This window comes from Ananas comosus, linkage group 11 (genome assembly GCF_001540865.1).
Source record: "Ananas comosus cultivar F153 linkage group 11, ASM154086v1, whole genome shotgun sequence".
Lineage (NCBI taxonomy): Eukaryota > Viridiplantae > Streptophyta > Magnoliopsida > Poales > Bromeliaceae > Ananas > Ananas comosus.
Window position 1 is genome coordinate 372,127 of NC_033631.1, and position 25,598 is coordinate 397,724.

A 25,598-nucleotide genomic window follows, 5' to 3' on the forward strand; every position below is an offset into this window, starting at 1 on the left:
ATTTTGAAATATTATAAAGAGCAAAAATTATTTCATATTCAGATTTCAAATTTTTATGGGGTTCTGATATAGATTTTTAAAATTCATCAAAATCCGGATTTCGAGTTTGGCAGCCTGATTCGAATTCGAATTTTTAAAAATCCGCACAGAATACGATCACTTACATCCTATTGGAGAGGACCAAAAATGTAATTTGCCCTTATATTTGTCCACTGGTGCCGTGGGCGCCAATAATTCCACGCGCAGTTTAGCGGTGGCGGGGGGTCAAGAAACGCGACCTTGGATGATTAATTATTGACTTCAGGACTGGGGCATGGATTCTCGAAGAAGTCGGCGAAATCCTCTGGTGTGAAATCGCATGTAAGTCTTCCCCAAACTCTACGCTCTTTTTCTTTTCTGCAGTTTGCATCAAGAGAGTGATTGTTTTCAGCGTCTCTGTTTCCTCATTCTCTATCCTTTTTGCACTCCAAGTGTTTGATGAATTGCCTCTGCAGTGGTGACGTAGCTAATCTGGAGGATTATGGCCTTAGCTTGCATAGCCGAATCGGTGGCGTCGGCGGTCATCGAGAATCTCCTTACCACTTGCTCGTCCTACCTCGAGGCGTGCCCGTCGGCCGGCGGCATGCAGGACGATCTCGAACGGCTGCAGTACGCCCTTCCGCAGGTCCAGGCAGTCTTGACTGCAGTCGAGGAGGGAGCGCCGGTCACGCCGCAGAACAAGGCGCTGGATACGTGGCTGTGGCAGCTCAGAGATGCTGTGGAGTGCGCGGAGGACGTGCTCGACGAGCTGGAGTACGACGAGCTGGAGAAGGCGATACGGGATCGAGATGGCGAGGTGCGTGGCATTCTCTCTAAATGCAAGAGAAAGTTTGACAGTTTCGTTAATTGCATATATAGTGATGGCACACTGAAAAGGTTGAGGGAAGCCGTCAAGGGGTTGGATCGGGTCGTTGCCGGTATGGGGCCACTCCTTCAACTTGTCAATGGGTTATATGGCCCTGGTGTTAAGCGTCAGAAGCCCGAGGAAGTCAGGAATGCTCGCGAGACTAGCTCCTTGTTAACCGAAAGTGAGGTGCTCGGACGAGACGAGGAGAGGGACCTGATAGTTGAATGGTTGATCGAACCGGGAGATGCCGATGTTTCTGCTTTTACAATTGTTGGTATGGGTGGGCTCGGGAAGACTACTCTTGCTCAACTAGTCTATCGCGATGAAAGAGTGCAAGAGTATTTCGACCCGATTATGTGGGTTTGCGTTTCTCAAAACTTTGATGCAGCTGCGATAACAAAAAAGATGTTAGAAGGTGCAAGTAGTGATAGTCTTGGCGACAAGAGTCTAAATGCACTCCATTATATTCTTAAACAGAAAATTTCGTCGAAGCGCTTTTTGCTCATGCTAGATGATGTTTGGAATGATGATAAAACGATGGAGTGGGAGAAATTAGTTGCTCCTTTCAAATTCGGACAAAGAGGAAGCAAGATCCTGTTAACAACTCGAATGGGTTCAGTTGCAGATATGGTGGCAAAAGTGATGCAATGTAAAAGGGAATCATTAAATCTAAATGGGTTGGAGGAGAGCGACTATATGTCGCTTTTCAATAAGCATGCTTTCCTTGGTATGAATCCTGATGATTATAAAAACTTGCAACCGATTGGTAAGCAAATAGCAAAGAAGCTTGGAGGATGCCCATTGGCAATAAAGGTTATGGGAGGGCTGCTAAACTTCTCCATGGATTATGACTATTGGAAAAGAATTTTGAAAGAAGACATTATGAACTTACGACAAGGAAAGGACTGCATCATGACAGTTTTAAGATTGAGCTACGACCATTTACCCACAAACTTACAGGTTTGCTTCAGATATTGTAGTATATTTCCACAAGATTATATGTTTAAAAAGAAAACGTTGGTCGATATGTGGATGAGTTCAGGTCTGATACCGCAGTCTATTTGTGGAGAACAGAGGCCGGAGGACATTGGAAAGGAGTATTTAGATCTTCTGACTAGAAAATCATTCTTTATTTGCCAATCAACAGATCTTTTGTATAAAATTTCTAAACGTTATGTTATGCACAATCTGCTGCACGACCTAGCACAATCTGTTTCTCTAGGGGAATGCATCAGAATAGGAGGTGATGTAGTGAGAAATACTATTCCACGAACAGTTCGACATTTATCTATTGAAAACATACATCTTCTTTCTATCAAAGAGATCTCCAATCTTAAGAACATGCGCACTCTTGTCTTATCTATTGAAGAGGATCATGAGAATGATGCAAATTATTTACTTATGTTTAATGAGGTTGTGGAAAGATTTAAAAAGTTACGATTATTGAGCATGCACGTGAATTTTAACTTTTATAAAATGCCCAATGCACTTAATAGCTTGATACACCTCCGCTACCTGTCTCTTTCAGAAGGAATGGTAACGAATGAAAGTCTCATGGACTTCTTTCATCCAAATCTCTGTAGGCTTTATCACCTACAATTCCTGAAGTTCCTGACTCATAAAATCAGTACTGATGTTATTGAATACGATGGTTTGACTAACTTAGTTAACTTGCGTTCATTAGATGTTCCTTATGGTGTGATAGAAAATATTCCTTATGTTAGCAAACTACCCTTCATCTGCAAATTAAAAGATTTTTTTGTCCGAGAGAAGAGTGGTTACAAAATCGGTGAACTAAGAAAGCTAAGAGATCTTCGTCATCTATGCATTAGAGAACTTGAGAATGTGAGGAGTTCCGAAGAAGCCATGGAGGCCAAGTTGAATGAGAAAGAATATCTCAAATCATTGTCATTGCAATGGTCCAGTGACCGCTCCAATACTGCAGAGGCGGATGAGCAGCTTCTTGATAACCTTTGCCCCCATATCAATCTCAAGAAATTGTGTATTAAAGATTACCAGGGTATTAAATCTCCATGTTGGATAACAGATCTGTCTCTCATCAATTTGACATCCATCGAACTGATTGATTGTAAAGGATGGGAGCACTTCCCACCTCTTCAGGGTCTGCCTTCGCTGAACCGTCTTTATCTGTCGGGATTGGACTTAGTAAAGCAAATAGGTTGTTCATTCTATAGGAGCGGTGGTGGATGTGGCTTTCCATCGTTGAGACACCTATTCTTACTGGACATGCCTAACTTGGAGGAGTGGATCGAAATAGATGATGGGTGCATGTTTCCTCACCTTCAGACTATGGAAATCCGTCGCTGCCCTAATTTGAGGGGATTGCCTGCTCTGCCTCATAGTTTAAGAGACTTGTGTCTTTTTGATGTCGGATTGACTGCTCTTCCAGCGATAAATCAGCATTGCGGAAACAACAATGTAAGTGCTCTATTTTTATAAACTTCAAATTACTCTCCAAAGGTTTACCTTATTTTTCACTTTGCCCCCCTGTGGTTTAGCTCATTTTCACTTTGCCACCCTGCAGTTCAAAAAGTTACACTTTCTCCCCTATGATTTAGCGAATTTTTCACTTTGCGACCCTATGATTTTTTAAACTTTTTTAATTTGCCACTTTATTTCATATAGAATTTTTTGGTGAAAGATATATTAAACCACGAGAGGGCAAAGTACAATTTTTTGAACCACAGGTGGCAAGGTAAAATAAGCAAAACCACACGGAGGCAATTTGAAGTTTACCCTTATATTTAAACACCTATTCATATTTACATGGCTGTGATTGCCCGGACTTAATACCTTTACATCTTTTCTTTTTGCAGCAGCAGGAATGTTTTCAGGCTTGTGAAAGCTTAGTCATCGAACAATGTGAGAAGCTTGAACATCTTCCACTAGAGTTTTTTCGTAAATTCAACATCCTAAAATACCTGTGCATAGAAAAGTGCCCGAAGTTGACAAAACATGGGATCTCAGACATCCAACTGCCCTCTATACTCAATCAACTCACTGTTGGATCATGTGGTGACCTTGAGGCGTCATTGCTGTGGTCAGCGAACTTAACCTCTCTTACTCAGTTGGAATTACTTGATTGTGCAAGCATAACATCCATTCCCCCAGCACAAGTGTGTGCACGGTGGACAATGCTTTCCCATTTAGAGATTAGGAACTGTGCAGAACTGTCATCATTTGGTGGAATACAAGCTCTCGTATCCCTCCGTTCTTTAGAAATTAGAGGGTGTGACAAGCTAATTGCAGTTTCCCTGCGTCAGCCTCCATTTCCTAACGATGTTGGCCAAAAGAATGCAATGGACTGCTTTTTAAAGCTTGGTGAACTATCAATTGACCACCACATGCTCCTGCTGATGGACCCATTGAGAAGTCTCTCCTACATCAGCAGGTTGACTCTCTCTGATAATTCGCAACTCACCACCTTACCTGACAAATGGCTACTGCAAAATCATGCTGCCCTCAAAAATTTAAGCATAACGAATGCGTGCTCCCTTCAGTCCCTACCTCAGAGCATGACAAAATTGTGCTCCCTCGAGATTTTGGAAGTATGGAATGCTAACCTCATCCAGTCACTTCCAGATCTTCCTACTTCATTGTGTACTCTATACATCATCGAGTGTCACCCTGCATTGAAGGAGCGATGCCAAAAGAATACAGGCCTTGATTGGCCCAAGATTGCCAACATCCCTAACGTGGCGATTTATTAGCATTTGCAGAGGTGATGATGCATTTTGTATGTTTACTTTACCACCCTTCATCTCGCCCATGCTACTCTCTACAATTAAGTGCAATTCATTTTGGTCTTAATGAACTATATCTCATTCGATCTTAACAAGGTTATTTCATTTGTTTCAGGATTACTTACCTTTTTTTCGGATAATGCAACAGCGGTCAGGTTCATTTTAAATTAGCATCCTCAATTAGGAATTTTATATTTTGTACCCTTTCTTTATGGTTTGGATAAATGATATGGAAATATAGCACTAATTGCCCCTTATAATACATGTTGCTCGCAGGACGGATTAGTCCTGTAAAACAAACAATGTAATGAGTATAATATATGTAGTATATCAATTGCTTTCTAAAGTTGAATATGACTAATTGTGCTGTAATTTCTGTCTTGAGGTGAAAATAAGACTGAAGTCTAGCTGATGAGTTAGAACATGAGAGATGCGTGGCAAAAGATTTTGAGTTCATTTATTTTCTTGGTGCAGGATTGTAGTAGTACTCCTACATATATGTCTCTCAATTCTTTCAGGAATATAACACGAGTAAAGTTTTGTTCTCCTATTTTCTTGGTGCAGGATTAGAGAAAGACTCCATGTATTCCATTTGTTCTTCTTCTCTGGCCAAATTAATGTAAAATCTTTATGAATGAAATTTTCGTAAAGATATAATTTAGCGTTTGAATATTCCTGCACAAGTGGCAAATCTCATAGCCTGGTGAGCTTGTTTTGTTTTGTCTATTATCTGATGAAGTTGTTAAGCCTAGTTTAAACATTGCTTTAAAATGTGTTTCAAACCTTTTTGCATAACTAGCTTAATTTCAGTGGTACAAATTAGACTTTAAATTTTGTTGAAGTTCATATGTTTTTCAATGCAGGTTGTATCAATTCGGCCGTAGATTTAAAAGGTGCTCCGTTGATAAGACTCGGCCCGACTCATTGTAAAAGGAAAATGAGGGCAACACTGCAGCAGGCATGAACTTACGGCCACATCCTGCGCTTGTATACTTTTACTTTCTTTACAATTTTCATAGAAATCTTCAATTTCATTTGGTGTTGGATACATGACAACAAACACAAAACTGAACCAGACCGAAAACTTGTGTTGTATGCTCAGTTCAGTTTTCCGATCTATACGACTTTGGCTTTGATTTAGAACTTGCGAACAAATCATTTCATTGTTTCTTTTTGATCTGTGTAGTTCTTTATTTATTTATTTATTTATTTTAAACCATGTTCTGAGACCACCTCAACTATAGGCCATCATGAAATAGGCCCTTTTTGAAAATTTTGTTTAGTTTGATGGCTCTATTAGCTACTGATTGTTGCAGTTTTATTTGCTATAAGATAATTAAAAGCACTAAATTGATGGATTTGTTGATAAATTTAATTAAATTCCTAATTTAATTGACTGAAATCATACAGTTCAGAAAGATCAAAAGTTTAAGGGTGTCCATCGACGAAAAATAATGTTGAGGGGGCCGTTTCAGAATGACCTAACAGTTGAGGGATCCCTATACATTTTGGCCTCTCTTTTTTTGCTATAAATTTATATCTGAGTTTTCTTGAAATTTCAATCACACTTTACTACACTAACTTTAAGAATTTATGTTATTTTCTACATTTGTCCTAATTTTTTCCCTCTTCCAAGACTCTACTCAACTATTGTTTCTACATTACTATTTACAAATCTATTATTTTAAGCAGAATCTAACAACTCTCGTAACAGATGCTGCCCGAATATATGCTCATTGAAAGCTTCTATTAAATTATTTCAACTATTCTTTTTCGCTATTTTTATTTTTATTAGTTTTCAGAATAGGCCGAATATATGCTCTACTATTTTCAACTAGTGTTTTTTAATCAAGCTGCTAACTTTTATTTAAAATTATATACATTTATAGAAAGAATGCATATTTTTTTTAAAAAAAAAAAAATGTGATCTCTCTCCCTTTTAGCATTGATTTGTTTGCATGACTTAAAAGAGGAGCCACTATGATGTTTCCTTTTCAAAGGAGGCATGCCAAGGTCAAGCTCACTTTAGGTGCAAGATCCTCAAGCCCACAACTACTGGGCAAAATTACCATTCTATCCCTATTCCCTTTTTTTGTTTTTCCTTTCTTAAATGATGATTTTTATAGGTGATTCTTTTCATGGTTAAGTCCACATAATCTCTGCATTTCTCTGAGAAGACGAGAAAACGTATATTTACTCTTAATTCTTTTTGACCCAATAGTGTTCGACAGCTTTTAATACTAAAGAGCTCCTTAGATTTTGTTCTGTGATAAATGTTGCGAATATATGATGTGAAATATTATGCTTATGACATTTTACATGCATGTAGGTGGTTTATTATGCATGTGAAAAATGTAACTCGCCAAGTGATTCTCACTTAAAATTTGTATTGCCATCAAAATTTTCCATGCTCAAGCCAATAATGAAGCAAGATAAGATTCAAGATGTGGTGGCCTTCTACTTTATAATGGTTTGTTTGGAAACTGATTATTTCCTAATCAATTATTCGTTAGATTGATTTTTTGCTTAATTTGGTATAAGAGTTAGTTTTATGTCTCTCAATCATAAACAAAATTGATTCAAACCCTTATATATATTTCTTACTTCTCCTTTCAATGTACATAATATGGTTCACTTGATCTCCGTCGTGCACGTGAGTGGGTTGTAAAGTGTTTAAGACCATTTCTAAACTGTTTTCTATCATATAAATTTTTAGCTGAATGGTATGATGCAATCGCTGGAAACAAATATCGGGTCCTTTTATGTCACACCGATGATGGAGGGAGAGATTCAAGTAGAATTTTAATGTATGTTTTATGTTGTCATACTCTTGTATTTTCCTTAATGAATTGCTTAAAGGAAAAGAAGAAAAAAAGAAAAAAAAAAAGAAACTATAATGCCATTTCCAACAACTAACACAAAATCATTTAAATTTCACTATACCCCCCTCCCTCCCCCTCTCTCTCTATTTCTCTCACTATTTGTAACCAAAGAGCCCTACAACCAACCCATAATAATTTCATTAATCTCATGTCATGTCACATTTGTGTAATTACTTCTTTCCTATAATTGAAGGTGCCTTAAATCCTAATCCATTGCATTTCAAGAACATCTAGTTAGGACTTGCTTAAACCCCACATAATTGCTTAACTTTTCCTTGTGTCCTCTCTCTCTCTCTCTCTCACTATTTATTTCCCTCCTTTTCTCTTTATGAAACTTGCAACTTAAGCATTAGTTAAAACACTATCCCCTATGTACTAGAACAACTAAGCAACATTCTTTTTAAGCTTCCCTATATCAAACCATCCATTAATATGTCTATTGAAGTATCCCGCGAAGCGAAACCGGCGATTCGCAACAAATCAATGAGGCACGATTCGCGCTGTCTCAGGCAGCAGAAGCTGAGGAAGGGCTTGTGGTCTCCTGAAGAGGATGAGAAGCTCTACAACCACATCAGTAGATTTGGTGTTGGCAGTTGGAGCTCTGTTGCAAACCTAGCAGGCATTGTTCACATTATTTCTTGTTCTTTTGCGATTTGTAGGCCGAATTTAATCCATATTTTTCATTGCATTTTCTTTTTTCAGGGTTGCAGAGATGCGGAAAGAGTTGCAGATTGCGGTGGATCAATTACTTGAGGCCTGATCTCAAGAGGGGAAGCTTCTCTCAGCAGGAAGAGGATCTGATTATTAGTTTGCATGGAATCTTAGGCAACAGGTAAGCAAAAAAGATTCAGCTCAAAACAACCACATTTTGCCGGGATTTCGCGAGATGTGTACTGAATTATTCTGCATTTGGGAGTTTCAGATGGTCTCAGATTGCATCTCAATTGCCCGGCAGAACAGATAATGAGATCAAGAACTTCTGGAACTCGTGCTTGAAAAAGAAACTCGTGCAGCAGGGAGTCGATCCGGCGACCCACATGCCACTAAATGAGACTCTAGGATCTCGAGAAGGGAAGCTCGAACCGAACAATTCGAACAATGTCGGTTCTTCAGCGCATTTAGCAGCAACTGCAGTGTTTGATCCCTTCCCTTTCGGCGCAATCAGCGATCAATCAGCGAGCAATTTGACCATTTACAGCCAGTTAGAGAACTCGCAGATTTGCGATTTTAATAGTGCGATCGATATTTCAGAAAACTACGGATACGGTAAGAGTTCAAGTGACAGCAGTAGCTGGAACTGCAATGTGGGCTCAGAGATGAACAATGCACTAAACTGGGCTGCTTCTGATATCAGAAGGGAGGAGACATTCGAATACAATGTAGAGAATGGAGAAGATTACAATGGCTATCCGATAGGATCGCTTTCTCGACATCTTTCAGAGAACTGTTTTGAATTGTCGCAAGGGGAGTTGGCGAGTGAGTTTGATGTAGGCCTCTTTTGAGATTCTCGGCATTCATTTTACGACGCTAGCTTGGATATTATAAAGGCAGTGGAGGATTTGTGAAGGACTAGAGGATGGTCCCTTTTTCATTTGTGCCCTTGCACCAAATTGCATTTTTGTTCTGTTTATGTAGTTGTATAGGGGAGAGAGTTATGCCTATAGAGTTTGATTACAATAATTTCCAACTTGGTTAGTTTTTGAACACTCGCACTTCTCTAAATTTATCTTTTCTTTTTATTATTATTTTTTAAACTCTGCATTATCATTTTCTTCACCAGCATCATCACTAGAAACCCATAATTTACTTTGCGACCCGGTAAAACCACTTAACTCTTAAGACCAATTTCGCCACAACAAGTGCTTCTACAGAAGTGTTGGTCGGAAAGTGCTAACATTGTTTTTCATTGAAGTCTCTTCAATTGCTTATTTCTGCGAAAGCCCTTTATTAGAGCTTCTGTGGAAAAGTTGTTTCAGAAGCTAGGCCAAACAGGCACTTAGTTATATTAAAAGAGTCAAAAGTGTCTCCACAATATCCAAACACGGAGTTGGTCTCCGCAATCATTTTGCTTACAATGAGATTGCTGAGAACAACGTTTCCAATGAGCTTATGCAGTCACTTTAATCAGCAAAATAAACCAGAAGAGAAACACTCAATGATACATTACATGAGCATCAATATGAGAAGTGATTTTGCCCTTTATCAATCTGATACAAGTATTCAAGAATAGAGCACAACTAATCTTTGTTGCTTGAGTTAAACATAACCTTGCTCATTCTTTCAACTCCTGGCAGTGGTTCATCAGTGACATTCGATGGTTGGTAATGTCAGAAGATTAATTTGGTCCCAAAAAACTGCAGTTTCTGAAATCTCTAACAACTTCTTCCTGTTCTCACATTGACCGCAACTGTCGCTGTTCAATAAAGATTCAAGAATAGTAATGGGATGATTGTTCGTTAACAGTTCCTTCTTATAAGATGTGTTCACTAGAAACCTATAAACTGCATCTTCATTTTCATCAACTTCGTCACTAGAAACCTATAAACCAATTTGTGCTCTAAAAAGGATAACATGGAGTAAAACTGCTTAACTTTAAGGCAAGTTTAGCCACAACTAGAGTTTCTGTAAAAGTGTTGTTTGAAGAAGCACTAACATTTGTTTTAAATTGAATCTCTTTAATAGCTTACTCCACAAAAGCCTTATGTTGGAGCTCATATAGAGAAGTTGTTTCAGAAGTTAAGCCAAACAGACACTTAGTCATTCTAAAAGAAAAAAAGATTGTAGTTACGAAAAATTCCTATGTATAGTTCTGATTCCAAATGCGTCAAAGGTTGCTGAATTCAGCTGAAACAAGTCAGCAGCTTATCCCTGTTTCTGACGAATTTTCGAATTGGCTCACAGAAACAAGTAAACTTCAAAGTTCCAAATCTTTTCTGAAAACCATGAATTGTGCAGAACCAGTAATTATGCAAACTTAATTGCATATTATTCATTACATATAAGCCAGCAAAATATTACTATGTTTGAGTGCATTTAACAAAAGTGCCTTTCTTTTTCATTAGCACAACTATTTATTACTTGAATTAAGCACAACCTACCAGTGTTTCACCAGTGATATTCAACGATTGGCAGTTTCCGAGGTTTCGGTCCCGAAAACTGCACATTCTGAACAGTTACAGTCGCACTAACTGCGACTGAACAGTTACAGTCGCACTAACTGCGACTGTAACTGTTCGATACCGATTCAGTAATAGTAGGAATGATTTCGATTAATCTTAATAGATCCCTGTGATCATAAGATGTATCTCAAGAAGATCATTGCTTGCTCCCAGAAAAGTGTTATCACCTGTAAAATGATTGATCCCTCTATTCTATTTTAAGTTGGCGAGAAGCTTCATTTTTGCACCCAATATGTTCTTCTTGACTATTATTGAATCTAAAATATTAAAACACCATTCTCTGACAGTTTAAGTAATCAATTTTTTTAAAAAAGAATCACACCGACATAATTCTAAGAAATTACTTCACCCACAATGCTAAAGCAAGAGATCATTAAGTAAATGATGATAATTGATAAAAAGTAAATACAGGGTACATTTGATTCTTCGCAACAAATAATTTAGATGCATTTCCATGCCTTTATTCACAACAAATCACCCAATTAAACCATACAACAACAACAACAACAACAACAAAATGAGCAAATTAATACAAAACCAATTCAATCAAACAACATCTAGTAATGCTCGCCGTTGATCTTCCTGCAATTCGTCCGAATCTCGCCCCTCGTCGGCCCCGTCAGCGGCGAAATGTTCCCCATCTTCACCACCGACTTCGCGAATTGCTCGAAGAACGCCTTGTTGCTCGCCGCGAACTTCTCGACGAGCGCTCTCGTGGCCGCGCTCTGCGTGACGAGGAGCTCGTCGGAGCTGAGGAGGCCGTGGCCGGTGAGCAGGCTCTTGAAGTAGAGGTTGTCGAACTCGAGCGGAGTGAGGGGGTCGAGGAAGAAGAGGGTCTGGTCGCCGCCGGAGCGCGGGCACCGGGCGCGGAGCTCTGCCGCATAGCCCTCGCTCAGGGTGGCGTCCGGCAGGCCGTTGCCAGATTGGTTGTAGAGCCGCTGGCGGAAGCTCGTGCACCGCGCGTCGCCGATCGTGTGGCCGCCTGGATCAGATCAGCACATCACATCACATCACATCACATCACATCATTAGCAGATCAGATGTCAAATCATCAGACAGTTAGTTATCTATCTATCTATCCACCAATCTTGCATGCATGATTGCAAGTTAGTTAGGAAAGTTTTGAAGATTTCTTTTCCGTTTCTCGTAAAACGCGACAAATTATTATAAGTTTTTGTTCATTCTGAAATAGGTGTCTGAACTTTATTTTCCTTTTTTTTTTAGCTTCAAATGGATTCACAAATTCGACATCGGAATGAGAATGAGATTGTAATGCTATGCTTTTCAGGGGTAGGCTCGCTCAACCCTCTTAACCTCTTGAGCATAGCTATCATCCAAACTATTGTAGCTGAATTTAGAGGTTTAGATCGACTATACCATATATTATATATAGAATTATTCCACATTCTGGCGGCGTTGTAGTCAAGCACACTCATAAGTATATATCAGTCGAAGTGAGACTCCTTTCGTTAACCTAAGTCGGCTTTTTGGAGAGCCATGCTCTATCCATAATGGTCATTAGCTGGAGAGCCTCACTCTTGTCCACTGTATGATCTTGGCTCAGCCGAAACTCATATCACGCCTCCGATTGGTGATTGGTTCTGATACTAACCGCGGCGTCCCGCTTTTGGAAGAGGGTCACAAATTCTAAAACAACTAGTCTAGTGCTAACATTGCTCAACCCTATTAACCTCTTGGATCTAATTATTGCCCAACATATTATAGTCGGATATAAAAATTTAGTCTTACTATGTCTTATAGGACTATTTCAAATTTTGAGAATGTTATAGAGATAGATCTCAAAGGAGTGAGATACCGGATAAGGCGACGAGATCGACGAGGTCGAGGTGTTGGAGCTTGAACTTGGTGATGATGGTAGGGAGGGTGTTGTTAGGAGCAGGAATGTTGTTGTTGGATCCACTCAGGCTTGCACCCAATGAATCCCTCCTCCCCAAAGGAACCTCCCAGCTGGGCCCACCAGTCTATTTCTCAAAAAANAAAAAAAAAAAAAAAAGTACCAAATTTAGTTACAAGAAGAATAGTGAATTAAACACCAAAGATCGTGTTGTTTCTGTTACATTTTGTGAAGGGTAAATTACAAGTTTGGTCCTCAAACTATGAGGTGGGTTGCACTTTAGTGCTCAAGCTTTATTATAATTTTTGGCTCGAATTTTTAGAATAGTTGCAATCAAGTCTGCAGCTCAATTTAATTAACTAGATATTGACGCATCGATCATTGATGTAAAAATAACGTGACATTTTTATTATCGGTTTATCATCAATCACAGCACTACTAATATCACTTCTACGATGGTGATACATCAATATTTAGTCAACTAAATTGAGTTATCGGATTTGATTGCAATAATTTTAAAAATTTGAGAAAGAAAAATTGCAACAAATTAAACTTTCAGGACCAAAATGTTTGAGGGCCAAGCGTGCAACTTCTTTATGTGAAATAACCATTTATCTTTAAAATTTTAAGTTGTTATAGAACGGTGCGTCTAATCTATACATTCAACAATTGCTCTCCCATTTAGGCTCCGAAACTTTTTGAGCCCGTGGGAGAAAACCAAATAACAATAAGAGCCCGATAAGATTCAAAGTCAGCACATATGAACTTGAATATCATGTTAAATTATATAAAATAAGTGGTTATCTCTAAAAGCGTAAGAAAACTAATTTATATATTTAATAGTAAGCACGTCTCCTGTGCTTTCGAATGTACGGAAGTATCTGTGTTTTCAAATTGTTTTCGATCATACGATATTCGATTTGACGATCAACTCCATTAGATATAATCTACATTATTAGAACTATACAAAAACCAAACATTATAATTTTTTGACAATCATTTGTCAAGTGATTAAAAGGTGTCAAAAATTACTATTTTAATGGCTGATATGATAGGCTTGTAAGTACAACGGTGTAGAATAATCTAAATTAGATGAAATCCTAATAGATTATTCTACTTACCACTAAATTTGTCTTTTATTACTATTTTTTATGAGATCTTTTTTTTTATTCTTTCATTTTGAGGTTTTTTGTTCACTAGCCAAACAAAGTCAATAAATTATTAAATTTAATTTCTGCATAGTTATAATAGTGTAAATTATGTCTAACAAAGCCGATCACTAAATTAGATGTTCTATTGTCGAAAACAACTTAAAAGCACAAAAATGTCCACCTTTAACCGAGCAGTTTACTACCGATAGTAGCCCAGTCAAACACTATATATATATATATATATATATATATATATATATATATATATATATATATATATATATATATATATAATGACCGGTCCACTAGCTAGCAATAATAACTCGTTGGGTCCAAAATACCAGTCCAAAATACATAAAATCAGTTATTACGTCTAGCCTAATCAAGTTTATATACCTCCACATCTAGTCATAATCATCCTATGTGGGATTATTGGGATGTCACATACTCTCCCGTTTAGGCCCTAACGTTCTTTTCAGCCCTAAACACACATAGCCAAAATCATGAGGTGATGTAAGACTTGTCTCATTAGCCCTATCATTCCGATCCTGACTTAGCATGTCATTCACCGACCCTGACTTGGTCTGTCATTCTTATCCTGACTCAGCCAAAACTCATCTCACACTTCCGGCTGATGAACCGGCTCTGATAACAAATGTAACGACTTGGCCCACTAGCAATAATAATTCGTTGGGTTCAAACCACTGGTCCAAAATATTTAAGCACAGTTATTATATCTAGTTTAATCAAACTTATATACCCTCACATCTAGCCATAACCACCTATGATATGGGATTATTAGGGTGTCACATATCCAATGTTTGAACACAAAGTTAAACATGAGAGAAAAATTGTAAAAAATGTGCACCAAGACTGTAGAGTCCCTTGCAGCGAGAGCGAGGATGTCGGCGCAGGAGACGGTTTCCGGGCATTCCCTCTCCAATGCGTATTTGATCTCGTCGACAACCTCGAAGCCCCTCACGGAGTTCTTGTTCGGGTTCGATCGCTTCTCGCTTATGATCATCCCGCTGTTGTCGAGTAAAATTGATGCATCACAACCCTGCACCAAAACAAAAACAAGTTATAAAATGATCACCTATCGTCCCTAGAACAAGTGACAAAGGGCTTGGTGGTTGGTAACCGAGGTCCCAAGTTCGAATTCTAGTTGATTCACATTTCTAGCTAAGTTTATTTCTAAATGAAATAAACGAAGCGGATAGTGTGTTACCTATCTCTCTCAAAAAAAAAAAGTTATAAAGTGATCACACAATTAAATAGACACATTCATAGGACACTCAAAGATTAGATAGACACATTCATAGGACACTCAATGAGTAATTTGTAGATCACTTCTGATGTTTAGTCCTCTGAAACTAGAAGTTTATGCTTTTTTGATGCCTTAATAGTGAACTAACATGCAAAAATAGCAAATGAAACAAACAAAATGGCGAGTGACAAATGAGTAATAAATTTCTCTCTTTCAAAAGAAATGTTGGTTTATCATTTTGACCTTGACAAAGCAATCGTGGAAGTGCAGGCGAAGCAACGACGCAGCCATGCGTGGATCCTGAGCATGCGCTTTCGCGACGATGCTCCTCACAATCTCTTGAGCCTTCGGGCATGTTCGGTCGTAAAATTGTGGGTATAAATACCCGCCATTCGTCGCCGAGGCCAAGGAGATCGAAGAGAGGACAATAACAAAGATGAACATCACTAGAAAATTCTTCAAAGTAGCCATCTTTCTATTTTGCACTCTTTATTGAAGAAGCAGGTGTTCAAGAAGAAAGTGAAAATGCTTAAAAAGCTTTAAATTGTTAATTATGTGATGGAAGCAAAAGTAGGGTTTAGTATTTATAGGAGTAGGAATTGAATGGTGTCATGAGGAACATATATAGTGGCATGTTCTTTGGTAATATATATAATATGTAACAAAAAGCTAGGGGAGTTGGTATAGGATATTTCTAGCTCCATGCATTGTCACTATTGCTAGAGTAAGTATAACCTAACCACTTTGCTTTAGCTTTTATGTTTTCCAAATATGCATGAGTTATCAAATGATAGGGGGGGGCTAAATGTAACTCTTAATTACTTAAGCTAATAACTTATTTAAGTTAAGTACTTATTGTTTAAAGAGTGCTGCTACAGCTGTGACACTCCTAAAATTTNATATATATATATATATATATATATATATATTTATTTATTTATTTATTTATATATATATAAGGCTAAATATATTAACCCGACTATAGTAGTTTAAGATAATGGTTAGGTCAAGGCTAAATATATTAACCCGACTATAGTAGTTTAAGATAATGGTTAGGTCTAAGAGGTTAAAGAATTAAACGTGTCAGGACTAAAGTAATTCTAGAACGAATGTACCTTCCTGAAAAGTGGGGTGCCACAATAGGTACCTCCAAGTGTACCTTAGAATATTGCTGATGACATAGAAAGGTCATTATTAATTGCACTCTAACTATTACTTACTAAACCTCAAACATTATTATTAAATCGTAAGCACCATCATTATACCCCTATTTCTAAACCATGCATACACCCTAACCCTCCACATGGGTTGCCCAAAAATGGGGTACCCCAAACATTTCTCTTATTTAAATTTGTTGATGTATATCTAACCCAAAAGGGAAAGAACTTATGCTATGGATTAGTTTTAAAACTAACGCGTTCGTCGATAATTAGAAGATGGGTTCCAATTCATAAACTACTAGCTTAAAGAAATAATAATAATCCCTTTTGGCTTATGACAACATAATGAAATTTTATGTTTGGCATATATCATGTATAATTAGAGGTACATCAAATGCATGTCAAGTAATATATATAGAGAAAACAATGAGTGAAACATAACAATCACACCTTAACAAATTGAAATTTTTTGTTCTATATATATATAGAGGAAAAAGGCTAAATTAGTTAGTTGGTCAAATTTGGATTTCATTTAGATATGGCTATCCATATCCAAACATGGGTTTAGGTGATTGTTAGTTAATTTCCTCTTATCTCAAAAAGGTGGTGGAGGCCATAGTTGGAGTAGATAGAAGCACCTACTTTGTGCCAAAGCAATAATAATACCTTATCTTTATAGTCATTTGTCATTGCTTTTATGTTTTAGCTTTTCCACCTTTCACTCTCTCCTAGATATTAAAATGGATCTTGAGAAACTATATATAGTTTTAATTATAGGCCATTAAAATTAACCCCCCAACTTCAATTTCTTTTTTAATAATTGGCACCCCTTATTATTAACTTTTGAGTGTTTGAAATTTAGTGATTTGAGCCAATTAATAAATATATAGAAAATATTTTCAAGTTCATCGATATTTCGTCAAGTTTATTAGTTTTATAATTTTTAGCAATGAAATTGAAATAATTAGCAACTAATAGTATAGTCATTAAAGTTAACAAGATTTTCAAATTACTAGCTAGAATAACTCAATAAAAAACAACTAAAAATTTAATTAAAAAAAGAGTAAAATGAGGTAGTTGAGGGGGTCTCCAAATTTTTTTCCTTAAATTATATAGGAATCAATGAAATGGTCATACAATACAAAAGAGATGGGGTTTCTACTTTGGTTCTAAGTCTTGCTTTAAAGATCATCAAATTAAATAAGAATGTGTGTGGGATATCATGGTGTTTGTGGTTGCATCTAACATTAAATTAGTCAACTTGATGTGTTAAGACTATGAATAAAAGTAAAGCAAGTGGTATTGGCTATTTATTATTGATTAAAATAAATCTAATTTTTTGTTCCATAATAATAGATCTGGAAGACTAATAAGATGAGTTGGGTTAAGCTCAATAAGTTGAGTGGAGCTGTGATCCATAATAAACCTAACAGCAAGAGATTCAATAATAAACTAATGTCCAGGCGTGGGTTGAATCAGATCGAAACTTATGAAACGTAATGGCTGAGCCCTTAAGTGCGATCGATATGTCCTTCCTATCAGCACATATTTTTGGAATAGTTGGTTAGTACTTGTAATCCACAAATAAGGATTTAGTTGATACTCAAGATTTCAAGTTCAAAGCCTAATTACTTCCAATTTCAAGCTAAGTGGAATTCATTTCTAAAATAAATAAATAAATAAATAAAAGAACGAAATCTGTAGCATACTATCGTTCTCTCTCTCTCAAAAAGTAAAAAAAAAAAAAAAAAAATTTGCCTTATTAAAAGTGCATTGCAAGGTTTGTGTTGTCAATCAATTTATGTTGTAACAAACAAGTAAACTAACATTAAATTAGTCAACTTGCATGTGCTAAGACAGTGGATAAAAGCTGCCTCAAGGAAAAAAGTATTGCAAGATTTCATTCCACTTATATTGCAACGCATTTTTCTCTGTCTATTTGTTTAAGTGAAAACAATTAATGCAACGTGTGGTTGCATTTTGTTTGCCATATATTAGATATCTCCAATAGATTTCAATCTAACTGTAACAAGTAAATTATGAAATGTTTGAGTAGACAAATAAGATAAATTTTGGTTTAATTAATTATCAAATATATCAATATAATGCTGCCTACTCTACGACGAGAGGTTGGGTTGGATCGAGTCACGTACTGTCTGTATACTTTAAATGAATTGGTTGTGTATTCTAATAGCTCGAGTTTTTCGAATTAGTTATTATTGCCAACGATCTGACATGTAGTATCAAAGTTAAAGATCACGGAATCGATTCCGGCATCTGTGAATTTGTACAGATGAGGGTAGGTTGGGGGGTGGGTGGGGGGGGGGGGGAATTATTAGCTTAAAGGGGCCGACCAGCATCTAATACTGTAGAGGTTATTATTGGACCGAGTCATGTTCAAAGTGACGTGAGACTGATTGGACCAAGTCTTAATAGAGACTTATATAGACGTTGTGTCTATACACTTTAACTGAATTAATTGATTGCGTGTTTATAACAACTCGAGTTTTTGAAATTAATAGTTTTTTTTTTTGAGAGAGAGATTCCTAGAGCAAATAGCAAAGAGCTTTGGTGTTTGGTACTCGAGCTCCCAAGTTCGAATCCTAGACGAAGCGGGTAGTTTTTGAAATTAATAGTTAGCACCAACTATCTGATATATAATATTTATATATATATATATATTATATATATTATATATATATTATATATAATATATATATATATATATAATAATATATATAGTGAAGGCTAACTATGGCTATCGGATAGCACGTGAGCCTTTCCGTGCTTCCAGCTCGTTTTCGATGTTGCGACTTTCGAATCGTCGATCGGCCCCGTTAAACTTGATCTAGAGTATTTGAAGTACCTAGAAAATAAATTTTATGATTTTACGATATCATTTGCCTAGTGAACGAAGGGGCTCAAAATCAACGGCTGAAAATAAAAATCTTACAAAATGTAATAATATTATATTAAAATTTTAAATCAAAGATATTGATCTTGTTTTATATAGTATAAAGAATTTTCTATCAAAATTTCACGTGATTTGGATATTTCTATACCGTTAAACTTGCAAACGGCTCACTACGGCCATTGAAATTTGTTGATTTTGAGCCCATTCGATCACTAGGCAAGTGATATCGAAAAATAATAAAATTTATTTTTTAGGTACTCCAAATACTCTAGATCAAGTTTAACAGAGCCGATCGACGATTTGAAAGTCGCAACATCGAAAACAAGCTGGAAGCACGGAAGGCTCCGTGCTTCCGATAGCATAGTAGCCTCACTCTATATATATATATATAACCGGAGAAATACTAAAATAAAACAAGTGTTTTAAACTAGATAAATTTACTTGGATCCAAGAACTTGAGTATATATTTTTCTCCTTTTCTGTTACAACTCCTCCAAATAATTATCAAGTCTTTTTTTTTTTTTCTTGTTTATTTTTTTTTCAGTAATAGGGTGACCCCATGGGAAGCCTGCATGTCTTGACACATAAAAGCCAACCGCCCAGTCTGGTCATATAAAAATTGCTTCTAATATATCTTGTTAGTTTAAATGTTATAGAAAACTACAACTATAAATTAATAATTTATTAAATATTTATTTCTTTTACAAAGTGATTAGATATATAATTTTTTATAATTTGTCTCTACTGTCATCGCAACCGCACCAATTTCAACATAATTTTACCAGCTGCATTTGAACCCACTCTTGCAATTTCATGACCCAGTTAAACCTCCTTTTGCAGTTTCACTATAATAAAAACGGTCTATAGCGACACTTTTAAATATAGGTACATATCAAAAAAGTGCTGCTAGCTAAAATTACCGACACTTTTAAAAAGTGTTGCTATATATGGGGTCGCTAGGTATATAGTGACAGTTAAAGAGTGTCGCTATAACCAAAAAGAGTGCTGCTAATTTACCAACACTTATTTAAGTATTTAGCAACTGCTGAAACTCTATCTCGTTGGCTGCGGTGGCGGAGGAGGACGACAGTAAAGACTCTTCATCTAGAATTTCAGTGGATTGAGTGAAGAGAGAAGAAAAGAAGGTAATTGATTTTTCTTTTTTTTTTTTTCTTTTTTGTTTGTAATCGGGCCAAATGGACTGGGTGTAGTGGGTTGAGTAGAGTAATCTTTTATTTTTGGTTGGATTGGGTTTTATATTTAAGTATTAGTAGATGTGTTTTTAAGTTTTAGCATAAATGGGACACTTACTCAAAAGTGTCGGAAACATGTGTTCCTATAACCTAATTATGTTGTAGTGTTTAAACTGTAGCAATTGAATAGTAATGCAACAACCAAAATAATTAATAAAATTAATATTAATTCTTTATGTACTTAAATCCATAATACAGTAATAACTACAAACAATCAAACAATAGTAATCCAATCCCATCAAAATTATCAAACTTTATGGATGAAATTATTGGAGTTAAAAAAACTGAAAAGAAATTAAAAAAAAAAAACCGAAAGAGATCGAGTTTAAAACATAATTTAAGATATATCTTTTGAGTAATACTTCAATACACCGTGTAAATCTTGACCATTTATTTTTTTAAATAGATGGTTAAGATGTAATATGATTTTGGAGGTAACCTACTATTCAGGCATAGGTACCATTCACCAGTTACTTATCTAAAAGGTATTTTGGTCTTAGAAAAATATTTTGGTCTACAAAACCGATTTTATCCGGCTAAGAATACTATAACCTTTTCAAATATCTACAACAATAGTTGGAATTCAAATTACAACTAAGTTGTAAATTTAAATGCAAAACAATGTAAAAAACTTAATTATAAATCAAATTCAACTTTTTTTTGAGTTGGATGCTAAACAAATTGATTGAGTATTATCTAATTTGGTAAGTAACAAAACTAAATAAAATACTTAATATTATAGGATACTAACAAATTTGATATATACTACTAATTTTTTTCCAATATTATCATATTAACTAATTCAAATCGATAACTTATTCAATAGGTTACTTTATGTAAAATTCAACTATACCCTTTACTAATTAAGAGTTTGATTTTAATAATTATGGTGAAGCATTGCTCATATCTTTTTATCAGATATCGTGATCCGTATCAACTTCGCTTGTCCAGTAGAACATATTGAGCAAAATCTTCTTCATATATAACCTGCCGATTTAAAACATATTTTGAAAAAAAAAATTAGTTTTTAGAAAAGAAATTTATTGATAAAATAGAATTTTAATGAAAAAAAAGTATATGAAAAAAAAAAAATTAAAGGGCACAATCAACTAATCAACACAGTTTTAAGTAAAGCTCTGCAAATATTATCACCACCCTAAAAAGCAAGGAGGTTCTAATATTACATGATACATATACACAACCACAACTATTACAGAGTAAACACAAAGCAACATACACGAGTATATATATATATAGACTTATACCCACCCATACACACACTCTCTTTTATTCTCAGACAAAGTAAACACTCACACGCGCGCATACACACAAACTAGGACACTTAATTATTAATTTAAAACATGCATCATTTTGCATTATATATCTTAGTGGCCTCCTCCGGGAAGCTTCTCCTTGATCTTCTCCATCATGCCCTTCTTCTCGTAGCCGCCTTCTGCTGTCGTCGCAGCCGATGGCGGCGGCGCAGTCGCAGTCGTCGTCGCCGGTGCAGTCTGGCCGGCGTAGCGGTGCTGGTCGTCGGTCTTGTGGCCGCCGGGCAGCTTCTCCTTGATCTTCTCCTTCACGCCCTTCTTCCTCCGCCCTCCCATCCCGTCGTCCTCCGACTGCTCACAAATCACCCAAAAATAAATAAAAAACTCTAAAAATAAAATCTAATACATTTTTTAAAAACTTTAAAAATATCGAATATAACAAATCAAATACAAATTTTTTGTGTTCATTTTTATTCTATATAAGGAATTGGATCTCGATCTTTCCGGTTTTTAATTATTCGATTTTAATTGTTATATATTTTGGCTATTCAGTTTGTAAGTTTTTCGTTGCCCCTCAAATTCTAAAATTCTAAAATATTGACTTATTCTAATAATAGAAATAAAGCTCACATACCGAGCTTGAGCTGGAGCTGCTGCCGGAGCGACGGTGGCCGCGCTCCCTCCCCGGCTTCAGCTGCCCGTGACTGCCGCCCACGGCCGCCACTCCTCCCTGCGGCTGCGCCGTCCCATAAGGTCCGACGCCGGTCATTCCATGTGTCCCATGTGTCCCATGGGCACCGGTGCCGGTGCCGGTCGCATTATACGACTCCGGAATCGGATTGCCGTACTCATCGACACGGCGTCCTCCGTGGTGACCGTACTCCGCCATTTTTTTCAAATATATTTTCGTACAAGCGCAACGATTAACAAGAAATCAGTACTAGCTCACTACACTGTGACACACAAGCTGTGTATACTAATGCTTAACACTAGACGAATAGATGATGCCTATGGTGCTCGTTCATGTGCATATTTATAGAGTTCGTAAAATTGCACTAAAGCCCCTGAGTTTCACTCAATTTCATTTTGATCCCCGAGCTATCAAGTTCACGGGAGAATAAATTAATTATCGGCCATACCCTAATATATCTCTATATTTATGTTCTGTATATTTATTAAATATTTTTTATTATATGTTAATTCCAATTTTATAGTCCATTGAGCGAAATTTTGTTTTTCTCGGGTAAAAACATGACCTTTGGATTCAAATGTGAGATGAATGAATTAACTAGGATGAAAATTTAAACGAGATAATGTTTGAAAATTTTGAAACTAAATTGTTGCTTGATTTAAAACAGGTTGAGTACCAAGCTGAACGAAGACACAAATTCAGGGACTTTTCTCCAAATTTCCTTTATTTTATAAGTATTTTTAATGGGGGTCGGTGAGGGAGGGGAAAAAGGATGATGGGCACGTGTGAGCCTATGCATGGGTGCACGTTCGACGGTGTGACACGTGTGGAAGTGAGTCACCTATGTAAGGGTAATATTTTTCTTCTTTTTCTTTTTTTTTGGTATTAATTAGTTGTAGCATTGTATGTGTCAGCGTTTTGGATAAGGCATGGGACACTCTAGTTGCCGCGTAGTAGTCAAAAAAAGGCAAAAAAAAAAAAATTATTTTTATTATTGATTTTTTTGGGAGGAATATAAGCCAAAATTGCATAGAATCGAGCCGTGCGTAATCTTCAAAGCATTAAATTAAGATGGATACGATAATTTCTATCTAAAGAATATGTTTGAACGTTTGAATAAATTATTCAGTAATAATTTATGCATTTAAAAAAAATTTATTCATTAAAATACATTTTGAATTTTAAAATTATGAAGAGCGTGACATTGCAGTTCATAAATTTTAATTGATAGTTACTTTTTTGCTAAAATTTTTAGATTGTTGCAATCAAATTCATATTGAATTGTTGGTGCTAATCATTAATTTCAAAAGCTCGAATTATTAAAAAGATATAACTAATTCATTTAAAACATACATATATAATACTCATATATAGATTTCGATTTGTGACTTGACCCTACCGTCTCTTACCACTCCGAAGATGATTCGACTGACCTGGCTTCTCTGTTCGAGGCAGGATGCTCGTCCCTTTAGGCCAATAGTCCGACAATATAATTCATTTGACTGAATGATGATTTGTTGTTAATATATCATAGATGTGGCAGTAATGTCGCCTCTCAATCATGTTACAAATAATTCTACAAAATAGGCACAAGTAGAATTTTATTTCATTAGTAAATAAGAAACAAAAAATTAATTAATACGACTAAAAATTATAAACATAGATTGAGTTTAGCCATAACCATGATATCAAAAGGATCTAGATTTATGAAGGCACGCCAAGGATGCTTTTCGAAGAGTAGTTTCGACTGACCTCGATCGTGCATAGGATTCTTCCCGCTCACTACTTTTGAGATATGACCATACTCCTCGTCCGACAATATGTGTATAGATTTATGAAAATAAATTTTATAATTTTTTAATATTATTTATGTAGTGATCGAAAAAATTTAAAATCAGCAATTATGGTAAGCTGTTTGCAAGTTTAATGGCACATGACAATATCTATACCTCTATACCTATACATTATTCTCTCTGAATTTGTCATATGATAATATTTCCTTCATTATTAGGTATGGGCTCCACGCTGAACTGGCTCAAATCCTTCACATATCTTTCACTTTCTTTGTCTGAACCAAATATAAACTTTTTCTTTCTTTACTTAAACCGAACTAATCATTATTGAGTGTGGACTTCCCCAAACTGGTCAAGTCCTCCACACGTTATTCTTTTTCTTTACTTTAACCAAATCGGATTTTTTTTTTGAATCGAACCGAGTTACTCTTCTGTATTGGGCCGAACTGTTCGCCTTCCACTTCCTTAGACTATTACCTTCCTTCAGCGGCAAAATGAATCATACCCTTAATTTATTGTCGCTTCTTTTATCGCTATTTTCTCTTCCTTTATTGCTGTTTTTTATTTTTCTCTAATTATTTACCCATCGCATCACATGGTTTACTACACTAATTATTAATTAATATATATAAATCCTCAATATTTTTTACCAAGTGGCAAATTCTCTTTCACCGTCACTAGCGTACGATCCTTTCCCTTCCCTCCACCGATCCGGCCTTCAATTAATGCATCTAAGTGCCGCTACTAAAACTTTCAAGTAATACATCTAAATTATCCCACTATCATTTACAATCCTAATATCTCTATTTCTAATTAATTTATCATGAACCTTCCTCTCTTTCTCCACTATACTTTCAATTAATGCATCCAAACTGTTTGCTGCTATCTACTATCCTCATCTCTTTATCTCTAATTAATTCATCAATTTTCTCTCTCATCTTTTTCTATACATCGTCACCTCCCTCCTAGCTTCCTCTTTCCCTTTCTCTCACTAATGCGTGGCCCACCTCCACCCCTTCGGTCATGGCCGAAGGGATCATCGTCATCGTTACTATCGCTGTTATCGGAGAAGGTATCATCCAGCTCATCCCTAACGTCAATAGCGCCAATAGTGAGGGACCATTAGTACGTGTGGCAAGTACGATATATTAAAAAATATTTAATATTCTCTAATTATTAATTACTCCTACAATTCTACGTACCCAGAAACGCAGGTTCTTTCACTGGTATGTATAATAACTTATAGTAATTATTATCATTTCTCCTGCACACTCCTTGGTCCGTCTAATCCAAGGCCTCTCTATATATAGAGAGTGAAAAGCAATGGGAAGTGTCTCTGCAAATATAAAGAGAAGCAACTTTTTTTTTGTTTGAAAGCACATAACTATCCTTAATATGAAAGGAGGGTGTCCTTTTAGATGCAGTGTTCCTAGGGATTAACCGTCTATGCAGAGATTTCTGTGTATATGGTAGATCTGTTAATAAACTCGAATAGAGGTGAAATTCAAAGCGTGACACCTTAAATAACTATT

At 36.2% G+C, this 25,598-nt stretch overlaps 4 protein-coding genes across 10 annotated transcripts in view; 2 read left to right on the forward strand and 2 right to left on the reverse strand.

Moving 5' to 3' along the window:
• On the forward strand, nt 224-5,829 carry LOC109717427 (disease resistance protein RGA2-like). Of its 6 annotated transcripts, none has more exons than XR_002218186.1 (5): nt 224-360; nt 495-3,325; nt 3,724-4,643; nt 4,766-4,805; nt 5,514-5,829. XR_002218186.1 is itself a non-coding variant. In XM_020243209.1 (4 exons), the coding sequence occupies exons 2-3, from the start codon at nt 521-523 to the stop codon at nt 4,615-4,617; spliced, it is 3,699 nt and encodes a 1,232-aa protein (XP_020098798.1). In that variant the 5' UTR covers nt 224-360; nt 495-520; the 3' UTR covers nt 4,618-4,643; nt 4,766-5,829. The 6 variants fall into 6 exon arrangements, 3 of the variants coding, with proteins under 3 accessions (XP_020098798.1, XP_020098800.1, XP_020098797.1); XR_002218185.1 differs by having other exon boundaries at nt 225-360; nt 3,724-4,628; nt 4,766-5,353; XR_002218184.1 differs by having other exon boundaries at nt 225-360; nt 3,724-4,628.
• On the forward strand, nt 6,408-9,238 carry LOC109716986 (myb-related protein Hv33-like). Of its 2 annotated transcripts, XM_020242622.1 has the most exons (4): nt 6,408-7,457; nt 7,990-8,151; nt 8,235-8,364; nt 8,455-9,238. In XM_020242622.1, exons 2-4 carry the CDS (start codon nt 8,016-8,018, stop codon nt 9,032-9,034), a joined length of 846 nt encoding a protein of 281 aa, XP_020098211.1. In that variant the 5' UTR covers nt 6,408-7,457; nt 7,990-8,015; the 3' UTR covers nt 9,035-9,238. The 2 variants fall into 2 exon arrangements, with proteins under 2 accessions (XP_020098211.1, XP_020098210.1); XM_020242621.1 differs by lacking the exon at nt 6,408-7,457 and having other exon boundaries at nt 7,536-8,151.
• Nucleotides 11,085-15,587, reverse strand: LOC109717019 (peroxidase 72-like). Its single transcript, XM_020242661.1, has 4 exons — nt 15,228-15,587; nt 14,586-14,777; nt 12,528-12,693; nt 11,085-11,693 (listed from the first exon to the last, which is right to left on the reverse strand). Exons 1-4 carry the CDS (start codon nt 15,453-15,455, stop codon nt 11,269-11,271), a joined length of 1,011 nt encoding a protein of 336 aa, XP_020098250.1. The 5' UTR covers nt 15,456-15,587; the 3' UTR covers nt 11,085-11,268.
• LOC109717518 (cold-shock protein CS120-like) overlaps nt 21,441-25,598 on the reverse strand; it is a 5,964-nt gene continuing 1,806 nt past the window's right edge. Inside the window, exons 3-4 of the mRNA XM_020243360.1 lie at nt 22,217-22,515; nt 21,441-21,933 (exon numbers count right to left, since the gene is read on the reverse strand). Coding sequence (XP_020098949.1) covers nt 21,697-21,933; nt 22,217-22,515 — 536 coding nt within the window. The 3' untranslated portion in view covers nt 21,441-21,696. The remainder of the gene's footprint in view (nt 21,934-22,216; nt 22,516-25,598) is intronic.

Excerpts from the sequence above, each read along its gene's own strand:
- LOC109716986 (XM_020242621.1), top strand. The coding sequence starts at position 7,965 with ATGTCTATTGAAGTATCCCGCGAAGCGAAACCGGCGATTCGCAACAAA. Across the intron at positions 8,152-8,234 it reads CTCTGTTGCAAACCTAGCAG|GGTTGCAGAGATGCGGAAAG; the intron begins GCATTGTTCACA and ends TTCTTTTTTCAG. Across the intron at positions 8,365-8,454 it reads CATGGAATCTTAGGCAACAG|ATGGTCTCAGATTGCATCTC; the intron begins GTAAGCAAAAAA and ends TGGGAGTTTCAG.
- LOC109717019 (XM_020242661.1), bottom strand. The coding sequence starts at position 15,455 with ATGGCTACTTTGAAGAATTTTCTAGTGATGTTCATCTTTGTTATTGTC. Across the intron at positions 14,778-15,227 it reads TCCACGATTGCTTTGTCAAG|GGTTGTGATGCATCAATTTT; the intron begins GTCAAAATGATA and ends GTTTTGGTGCAG. Across the intron at positions 12,694-14,585 it reads CAAGGGACTCTACAGTCTTG|ACTGGTGGGCCCAGCTGGGA; the intron begins GTGCACATTTTT and ends TTTGAGAAATAG.
- LOC109717427 (XM_020243209.1), top strand. The coding sequence starts at position 521 with ATGGCCTTAGCTTGCATAGCCGAATCGGTGGCGTCGGCGGTCATCGAG. Across the intron at positions 3,326-3,723 it reads AGCATTGCGGAAACAACAAT|CAGCAGGAATGTTTTCAGGC; the intron begins GTAAGTGCTCTA and ends TTCTTTTTGCAG.